Genomic DNA, 10799 nt, shown 5'->3' on the forward strand with positions numbered 1-10799 from the left:
AAAAAGCCAAAAAGACCTAAAAACATCTAAAACGACAAAAACACGTGCAAATCTTACCTACTAATAAAGCATATATTGCTTCTGCCGTACGCCATTCAAATTGCCCCTAAAGTTGGCTAAAATTACCCACCAATGCCACCTATAAGTCATAGAAAACGTTTTAAACGGGAAAATCTCCGGACTGGGCCGGCCCATGTAGGCACCTCCTATATTACGCTCTGGGCGTTGGAAAAAGATGGAGCACACTGTTTGGGCCGGCCCATGCGTGGGCGCCTGTTTTTTTAGTTTAGTTTTTAATTTTTCTTTTCAGCTCCATTTTGTTTTTCTACTTTAAATAATTTAGAACTTCAAATAACTTTTCTCAATTTTAAGAAACTGAGAATTTCAAAATAAAATATTCAAAAAAATATAATTTTTTTGAGAATTCAAAAACTACTCAGGAGTTTTGAAAAATGTTTGCATATACAAAAAATGTTTAAATTTTGAGAAAATGTCCATAAAATAAAAAAAGTCAATGATTTTAAACAAAAGTCCGTGTAAAAAATCTTAAAAACAGTTCGTGCCTCTGTTTTTAGTCTTGTTTTTTATTTTCATTTTTCTGTTCCATTTTTTAATTTAAATAATTTAGAACTTTGAAAAACTTTTGCAATTTATAAAACTTAGAATTTTGAAATAAAAGTTTGAAGGAAACATAAAATGTTTCTGAATTCAAAAAATGCTCGGGATTTTTGTAAAAATATTCGCATATTTATAAAAATGTTCACAATTTTGAGAACAATGTTGGTGAAAACAATAAAATTCCATGATTTTGAAAAGAAAATTGTGTATTATTTTTTGAGTGTAATTGAAAAAAATGTTTGCTAATTCAAAAAATGTTCATGCATTTCAAGAAATGTTCTAAAATTTGAAAGACATAATATGATCAGCACCATTGAAGATTATAATTGTTTTTCTTCCGTTGCAACGCACAAACCCTTTTGCTAGTAAATAAATAAAAAATCTAAAAAAAATATACAGAACACGATACATGGCGACGACTGAGAATGCGTTAAGTGACAGCGGCTGAAAGTGACCAAAAAAGCTTTCAAAGAAGCACTCCTTAATTTTTTTTTGGAGCGTTTTCTGAGATAGTTGCTCACTTTGCTTCAAGTCTCCCCAGGCCCTGAATTGCAAAAAAGAAAAATAAGAAGTTTCAAGCCCTGCATGGCCTGGTCTAGATACGTTTTCGTGCCCGGGCTGGAGACAATGTCTTGCTCCTCTCGTGGGCGGCCCTCCCAGTTCCGTTAAAATCTTCCCCAAAACCCATTGCTCCGCGATGAGACCCGCAGCAACAGCGGTAGCAGCCACCGCCGCCGCGCTCCGAGCCGCGTTCCTCGCCCCTCCCGCTGCCGCCTACCGCCTCCCCCCTCCCCGCCGTGTCTTCCTCCTACCCCTGCACCGTCTCTCCTCCTCTTCGTCCACGGCCGCCCCGCCTTGCGCTGCTTCCTCCGACTCCCAGCCGCCGCCGTTGCCTGCCTTCATGGACGCGCAGTTCGAGTCCTTCCGGTCGCAGCTCGATGGCTCCTCCGCCCTCCGCGACCGCATCCGCGCCGTCGTCTCCGAGGTCGAGTCGGCCTCCCGGGCCGCCTCCGCTGCGCTCCTCCTCATCCACCAGCCCGTCCCGCTTTCTGGTTGCTGCCCCCTTTCCCCCCTTCCATTTCTGTTTGGGCTTTGGCTCCCATTGCTTAATCCGGAGCTATATCATCTCCTCGTGCAGATGTGCTCGGCAAGGCGAAGGCGCAGGTGGAGGTGATCAAGGGGCTGTACTCTCAGCTCGCGGAGATCCTCAAAGAGTGCCCCGGTCAGTACTACAGGTGATGAGATGGCTTAACCACGCGACTTTTCCATGTTACCGAGGTTGGGCTATGTGGAAATTGCTCATGTATTGGGGTTTGTTGCTTATTAGGTACCATGGGGACTGGAAGAGTGAGACACAGTCTGTGGTGTCGATGCTAGCATTCACAAATTGGCTTGAGACTGGTGGCCTGCTCACGCACGCTGAGGCCCAGGAAAAGCTAGGATGTACGTGAAGACTCTGCCAACTATTGCACTAGTTGTCTTGTAGCATAAAGTGCCAGTGTGCTTGCTTACGAAGCTACTAAATATGTTGTGTTCCTGCCTTTTTGCAGTGGGTTCTGGAGAGTTTGGCCTGGACGTTGAAGACTACCTGACTGGTTCGTTATATGCATTACCTTCTCTGCTTTGTGAATTGAATGTTATCTGTGAGATTTGAGTGTCATACATGTTAAATGTTTGTTCAAGAACAGTTAAGGGGGAATGTAGTTTTGACCCTCCTTTTGATTGAAAGATACTGATTATCCGGGAATGAATATACATGTATTATAACATTGACATCAGAACTATTGCATCTCTTTTATAAACAACTAAATTGCTTTAGGGTTTAGCATGCTTTTGTTTCACGTAATGTTGTGCGTAAATGACATTGCTTACTCACACGAGGACTTATTTGTGTCGCAGGGTTGTGCTTCATGTCCAATGATTTTGTAAGTTCCCCATCAACTACTCAATATTAGTTTGATTATCTACACACTATCTTTTTTCCGCAGAATTAGTTTATCTTTTTTTGTGATGTCTTGTCAACATGTATGTGGTTATTACAACCAACATATCAGTATCACTAAAAGTAAATCAATCAACCTGTCTTTGTTAAGAAAACTAGCAAAGTGGCCCACACACATGCACGGGCAACACTTTAAACGTCTATTTGTTTTTGTTTCACATTATTTACAAATTAATAGCACACGATAGTTTTTCCGTCCTATTACCCCAGCCCCTATAATAAACATTCATTCCTATTTATTGCTATACAAGAAAGATCTTTGTCAAGAGCTTTTCCTTTGTTCTATTTATATATTTTAGATTTAAGGAATTCCTCATATCCAAGGCAGTCCCCTACAAACACCACATTCATATGACTGTGCCTCTTTTTGAATTGGCAATATGTTGGACTTCATAACTACCTCCATTCTAAACACTAGTAGTGAATATGCATGTTTTTTTTTGCAGTAGAAAACATATTTATATTCATTATAAATGGCAATTTTTCTCCACTTACATCACAACATGTCTCTTCCTCATTCCTACTTCAGTTTTTGTACTCCCTCCATTTTTATATACAAGGCCACTATCAAAATTACAATTTTCATATATACAAGGCTACTAACACTAATCGATGCAATATTAATGGTGTTTGCCTTGTAGTACTAGCAAAGGAGGACATTTATTATTCCTTGCATGCATGCAAGAGTGAGATCATTGGATTGATGTGCATGAGAGAGAAAAATACACATTAATTTACATGGCAAACAAGAAGACAAGGTGTCTTGCAACAAATTGACTTAAAAGGCCTTAACTTTTGTCTTGGTACCTGTAATATGGGTTTGTGGCCTTGTATACAAAAATGGAGGGAGTATCACGGATGTTAGTTTGCACTTTATGGCATGTCATTAAGATATCCTCTTCTTGTAAAGTCGTAATTATTATAGCTACCATTCTACCAATAGTGTTTTCCTTTCTATAAATAAGATTAAGGAATCCTCGGGAATCCAATAAATTTAGGCATGTAAATTCTAACATGCCAAGGAAAATAAAGTATTATAAAAATTGCATTAGAGTTTAGATAAGTGCATAACCATAGTATGTATAATCTTTGATTTAGGCAAGTTACAGTTAGGCTTTAAAGCTCTAGTTGATGGTAAAGAGTTATTTATCTACAACAATGTGTAAGGGTCGAATTGCTAATTTCATTGACTGTACACTATTGATTGATCCTTAAATGTACAATGTTTGCTGTATCGCTTTTATATATACTATTGTAGAATAACTTGTAATTATGCTCAATCCTGGTTCTATGGCCCACATTGCCTTTAGCTATGCACTAAGAAAATCTAGGTTGCATTATGTCTACATTAATCTTATAAATCCTTTTTTTTTGCAATGAGGCATTAAATATTTTGTTAAATTCCAAACAATTAGGAAATTATTAAAGCATTCTTTTAGTGGTAGTTGTAGACTGATCATGTCATTGTGATTTGCAGTAGACTAATTTACCAAATAACTGGTGCAGATTCTGGTGTGCATATGTGTAACAAAATTGACTAATAACACACGGCATTTTTCAAAATTGTTGTAAAAATCTCTAGCATAGCAAAATTTACATGTTTGTTTATAGATGGACTAAATTTACATGTTGATTGCTGTCGATGCACTTGCCTGGTTGCTTTTGCTACGCGATATCGAGTACTTGCAGAAAACATCTTAAAAGTCGTATTTTTTTAGAAAGATTGTTGATACGGCCGCATCATATATTTATCAAATCACACGGTTTCAAATCTAACATGCAAACACATATCTATAAACTAAAAATAATAATTCTAGTTGTGAATAGTAACTAATATAAATTGGGCCATGAAATCGGCCCTATATTATTATTGTTAACTTAGCCTTTTTTTTATTTCTTGAACTGTTAGTTTGGATTTGAAATTTGGTGTCGTAACGGACATAGTTCTTATGGTGACCTATCCCCTTGATAGCTTTATAGCGCTTGTGGCGTATGACGAGGTGACTTCATAGATACAGCCTAACTTAGTATAACAACAAACTGAATCAATCAACCCTAACTTAGAATGACTGCCCAATAACTTAGAGCCACTAGCAGATTAAATGAAAGCACACAACCTAACCGAAGATGCAAAGCTCAGCACCATGACCTAGCCAGCTCTCATCCCTGCTCCCAAGTATGACCTAACCGAAGTGTACTCTCTCTCTCCATCCCTCCCTCTCTCTCCCTAGGACAGGAGAAGGTTCATGCCTCCCCCCCCCTTCCTCTCCCTCCCTCCCTTCCTCTCGTGCCTCCACTGTGGTCTTCCTTCCCGCTCTCGGCTACTCAGCCACCATATCACAACGGCCAGACTGCTTGGACTGGAGGGGCACCACATCGATATTGATGATACGAGGACCACTTTAAAACTGTGATAACAGATGCATGTATTGTTAGTGGTGTGTTCTCTTTTTTGTATTTTTTAATGACCTGTAGACATGCCAACATGTGCCAGTGCAATGGAAGTACTCCAAGCCTCAGAGTATTTGACAAATTCTCTCTCTGTCTCACGCATGATTCCTGCTCTACTGTAGATAACCTGGCCAGTTGTGCTCGCGATAGGATCGAGAGCTGGACTTGCATTTACGTTCGCCGTTGCGATGCTAGCTGGATGGATGCATGCACAGTTGCACACATATGTTGGAGCTTTGGATGGGTGCATACAAGGGATCTGGATGCCTGGTCTTGCATTCCCAATCACAGTGGACATGCAACTGGATGGATGCATGCACATGTGATAGCAGATTGGTGGCCGCACATTTGACGATGACAGAAGTATTGCATTTTTTCCCATGACGAGGATATAATGTTTATCTAGGACTAACCAGAATATAGATTTAACAATGTCTAGGTAAAATTATAAAATTTGACCGGTCATACTTTGCTAATTAAAAGATGGTCATCTTTTGCTTTTTGTGAGAACTTCTTGTTTTTCTCTGTTATTGTGATTTGTGATTTTAATATATACTCCCTCCGTCCCAAAATAAGTGTCTCGACTTTATACTAGCTCTAGTACAAAGTTGTACTAAGCTTGAGACACTTATTTTGGGACAGAGGGAGTAATAGACACTGCTTATAATTTTCATAAGAATATCCGAGGACTGAACAAATCATGTTAAAAGGTAATTATTATGTTATAATTTCGACGTCTAAGAAGCACTTGTGAAGATAGTTTGTTTTGCTAGATGGATGCTAGACATGTACCGGCCCTTCTCAATTCCACACAGTATTCACATTTTATTATGTGAAACATAAATTGTTAGTCATACAATAGAATTCTATAGCTATCAACGATGTCTACTGACTTAAAAATTCTTTGGTGTTGTCTTGTCTATTTCTTAAAGGGTTTGCAGAAAACTTGCATACACTTGTTAGCAACACTTCAATCCCGGTACCATTAATCTTGATCACAATGGCATAGCTGCCGTGCTGAAGAGAACCAGATGCGGTTGGTTGGAGAAATCGGGCATAGGGTTGAGATGATAGAATAATTCGGAGATAATGGATTGTTCTTCTTGTTTATCTCAAACAGAGATACATGATTTGCTAACACAGTATGAACTACCGATAAATTAGACTCCTTTATCCGATCTTTGCCAATGCAATACTACTGCCTAAAAGATCCATGATCTCCCTCAATTTAGACTCCCTGCTGCTAGTCCACAACAGACACTGGCCCAAAGGAAATTTAGGGTTTAAACAAAGATAATACATTTGGGCGCGTTAAACAAAGGAAATTAGTTTTTTCCAGTGACGATCATCGAGTACTCCTGATGACATCTTTAAACTTGGGGGAGGTCTAATTTTCTGTCAGCCTTCAGCGAACTTCCACAATCGATTTCAGCTGGGCATGGTTCCTTATCCTCTTTTGGTCGGAATCGCCGCCATCGCCGAAGTCCACTGCTGCAGTACCACCAGATCTGCCGACCGACACTGGCCCAATCACCACTTTCGCCGCTCTGCCCTTCTCCAACCTCCTCTGCAGTCCACCACTGCCCCGGCCAATCCTTTTTAAGCCTGTGGCCTGGGTTCTTATTCGGTGCCGGCATGCCCCACAATCCACACCCCTAAGGCTCTTCCTCGCATGTACCTGTACCGCTGTGGCAAGCCACATTACCCTGGTTTGGTGTCTTTCTGGTCTGCGCTGCCGACAGCGATGTCCACCACCGCCTTGTTCCCGGTCAGCCGCTGTGGGCCACCCTCTCTCTCACAGACACAAGTTATCCTCTCTCCATCGATTCAGTCAACAGATAGTGGGTAATGTCCCAGCTCTTCTCCAGGTTTCAACAAATTTCCCTTCTACCTTTTTTTATTTTCAACTGCAGATTCTAGTTCTTCTACTTCATCTTCTCTGGCGATCTATGTGTGCTGCTTCATCTCCGTTCTCTGTGAAGCTCAAGCGGGTCCGTTTGGAGCTGATGAAGTGTTCCTTCTGTATCTTGGCGTCTGCTCCATTTCTTGCCGGATGTTTTTTTTTATCTCCTCTTGCATGGTTGTGACTTGTGAAGCTGGTCTTCGTCATTGAGTTTGCCTTTCAGTTTGTGTTTCCCTTTTCAACTTCCCCTTTGGAGGCCTGCCATATGGTTATGGGATTGACGACTCTGCAGTATGGTCGATGGCTGCTTAGCCTCCTGGTTGGGAACCTCCTACCGTTCTTGCGGGGCAGCTTTATTCCCTGGTGCATGTGGCTCCCCAGATCAATGGCGTCAGCAACTTCCTCAACCTCTGGTTCCTCTGCAGTTCCGAGAGAGGCCCTTGGTCCACTGGCTGCTTCTCTGTGAAGCTGGTGGCGACTGAAGGTCTGGTTTGCCAACGGGGAACCCTGTTCCAGTCAGCGGTGGAGCTCCAGTTCGCATGGCATTCTGGATGGTTAGTAAGGACGTGTATGTGCTCGTATCCTTTGTCTTAGATTTCCAGGATGTACTCTTCTTTGTGGCTTGTTTGTCCCCATGCCCCCATCTATCTCTTAACATAATGCAGGAATCTTTTGCCAGCAAAATAAATAGATCGTGGGTGCAGGGGAGAAATATGATCATGACATTAGATATTTCAGTGCAGGTCATGGATTGTGGTGTAGATATCTCCTGAGGGGGTGTTGATAGGCACGTGGTTCCTCGGTCGGTTCAACAACACGAAATGGTCAACCATGACAGAGAGATCTCGTTGAACTTGTACTTTCATAGTCCTATTACATACTAGCAACAAACCCATGCTTTGCCTTGGGATGAAGGAAAATCATACTTTATGTTTACAAACTAATTACTTAACTAAAATTAGTTTCGGCCTGGCAAATCTGTAAAACTCATGGTACATTGGGGTGTTTGGTGAAACGGAATTAGGTGGGCAGTGAGCAACCACTTCTCGTTCTCAGCCATTCGTACCAAGACGGACCATCATCACCAACTTGTTTGTTTATGAGATACAAGTATATAAATATTAAATACTAGAAGGTTGAGAACCGAAGTCAATTCACTAGTATATGTAGATTGATTTCAACATGTGAGTGTTCAGGAATAGTATGCACCCATACTATATATGCCCCTTGTTGGAAAAAATTAAAGAGCCAAAGCCAATAAATTAGAATACGGAGATTGACTTCAATTTTGTTGGTGTTCAGGATGAACCTATGTTATATCTTATGAACTTATGGGTGCATGCTAAAATAGCACATACAAGTACAAACAATTTACACTTGGGCTGGACTGTGAACTACTCCCTCCGTCCGGAAATATTTGTCCTAGAAATGGATGAATCTAGACTTATTTTAGTTATAGATACATCCATTATATGCATTTTTAGGACAAGTATTTCTGGACGGAGGAATATATTTCTTCATCAATGATCTATGTTACAAGTGTTGATCATATAAACCTGAGATGGACTGTAGTGTGTAGTACACTTCGTAATGAATGTATTAGACCACGCTGGGCATATCTGCAAAGTGCAAACTTTACATAATACCATCTGCATCCTGAACTCTTAAATTTACCTTTACATGGTTATTTCCTTGGATTTATGCTCAGCAAGAAATCAAATGCTGCAGAGCCAATGAGTGGTATAGCGACTGCTTGCTGATATTTTTGCAGCTCATATAGATGTAACTGCAATTCCCTACAGTGAGTGGAACTAATGGCTGCTTGGGGAACCTTCTACATCCTTTATATGAAACAAAAATGCTCTACAACCAATAATGATACGAGTGACTGCTTGCTTATTTTTCTACAGCCTAAGTGTGTACTGAATAGAACCGTAATGCTCTATAACGTAGCACTTGCTTAATTTTGTACAGCCTAGATGTGTACTGAATAGGACTGTAATGCTCTATAACGTATGGCTTGTCTTAATGGCTGCGTTCTGCTTAATTTTGTATAGCCTAGATGTGTACTGATTAGAACTGTAATGCTCTATAACGAATGACTTGTATTAATGGCTGCTTGCTGAATTGTCTACAGCCTAGATACGTAGTGAATCGGGTCACGGCAGGTGACTATGACTGTCCACGGAAGGTGCTAAGCTTTTTGACTGATCTGCATGCTTCATTTAGGATGCTGAATCTGCGCAATGACTTCTTGCGTAAGAAATTTGATGGTGAGTTCCTCAGCTTATGGTTCTCTGGACAAGTTAATTTTAATACAACTTGACTAGCTTTGGGCAGTATCATTTCATCTTACCGTGATATTTTGCCATGCCTTTTCTGTTTTTTGGTAATCTGTGTTGATTGAGCTGTGTTCTCCCCCCTCTTTTTGGACTTGTGTTTGCAGGGATGAAGTATGATTTGAGAAGGGTGGAGGAAGTATTTTATGATGTGAAGATACGCGGACTTGTGCCTGGGGAGTCAAAGCAAGAGGTTGCTCAGTCATAGACGGTGAGCGGTGCCTTGCCATTTACTTGTGCCTGGCAATCGACAGCTGTCATGTGTTGTCCTCGCTACCAATGAAATTTATGTTGGACGGATGGTTCCTACGAAAAGCTCATGCTGGGAGGATATCTAATTTTGACTGTCCATCGCTTTAAGTTGCGGCACTTTTTGGGACCCACCTGTGGGTTGGAAAATGACATAAGAATTATTCTGCTGACATGTCATGTGACCTATATCTACATCATGCGTTAGGTTTTGTAACGCTCCTTTGCTCTTGCCGTCAATAGGGGTTCCACTAAATTTTTTAGCTGAGATTATAAATAAATTCTAGAACACTGCCGCCCTAGGATAATAAATAAAACCATACAAACATTTTAGGGGAGAAAACGCATAGGCATGAGACTATACAGCTGTCTGAACAGATGCGGGTGCATTGGATTGAAGTTTCCTCGTAGTTATGCCAGTTGCCATTTTAAGCTAAAGCTATGAGTCTGTACTCGTTTTCCACAAACGAGTGAAAGAGACACGTTCGTCCCTGCCAATATAATTTATCCCCCAGCCATCCCAAGAAAATTCAGTCCGTCCCTAGGGTGACGGTTGGTTTTATTGTCTCGCGAGTTCGGAGGCGATCTAGGGTTGCCTGGCCGTCGCCGCCCCGCCGCTGCGTCGTCGATCTCTAACCTGCTTTGGGGATCTGCGCTGGCGTGTGATCGTCCTCCCTCGTCCCTCTCCTTGAACCCATCCACCTCTCAGCCTTTCGTGGGTCTAGGGGCCACGATCGTACACCACGTCAAAACCCTAGTTCGGTGCCTGTGAGTGCGTTTGGAGTCCTGATGGAGAAGGTTGAAGGGTTGCTGGAGAAGGTTGAAGGGTTGCTGCACAATCTGAAGTTGTCGGAGAAGGAGCAGAAGGGAGTCAAGATCGGATGGGCCAGATCAGGGAAGGTGGGGATGGTGGAACCGCAAGCCCTGGCAAAGCTTCTGTCAAAGAAGCCGGTGTTTGTGGAGGCGATGGCTGAGACGTTGGGAAGAATTTGGTGCCCGATCAACGGCCTGGAGTGGAAGTCGGGGAGAACATTTTTCTCTTCACGTTTGGGCAGGAATCGGGCAAGAGGATGGCTTTAGAAGGGGGGCCGTGGGAGTTTGGGAGTGATTTGTTGGTTTTCGAAGATTTCATTGCGAGCAAGAGACCGGAGGACTATAGCTTTGATACCATCCCTATTTGGGTGAGGATCATGAGATTGCCACTTGGGATGATGTGCAAGGAGACTGGTGAGGCGAT

At 41.7% G+C, this 10799-nt stretch overlaps 1 protein-coding gene across 2 annotated transcripts; it reads left to right on the top strand.

Moving 5' to 3' along the window:
- The first annotated feature begins 1266 nt into the window (after nt 1-1266).
- On the top strand, nt 1267-9779 carry LOC123429797 (translin). 2 transcript variants are annotated; one of them, XM_045113790.1, is made up of 7 exons: nt 1267-1670; nt 1757-1853; nt 1946-2061; nt 2169-2213; nt 2518-2543; nt 9112-9247; nt 9421-9779. In XM_045113790.1, the coding sequence occupies exons 1-7, from the start codon at nt 1316-1318 to the stop codon at nt 9519-9521; spliced, it is 876 nt and encodes a 291-aa protein (XP_044969725.1). In that variant the 5' UTR covers nt 1267-1315; the 3' UTR covers nt 9522-9779. The 2 variants fall into 2 exon arrangements, with proteins under 2 accessions (XP_044969725.1, XP_044969731.1); XM_045113796.1 differs by lacking the exon at nt 9421-9779 and adding an exon at nt 5194-5434 and having other exon boundaries at nt 9112-9201.
- Nucleotides 9780-10799: the final 1020 nt, after the last annotated feature.

This window comes from Hordeum vulgare, chromosome 1H (assembly GCF_904849725.1).
Source record: "Hordeum vulgare subsp. vulgare chromosome 1H, MorexV3_pseudomolecules_assembly, whole genome shotgun sequence".
NCBI lineage: Eukaryota > Viridiplantae > Streptophyta > Magnoliopsida > Poales > Poaceae > Hordeum > Hordeum vulgare.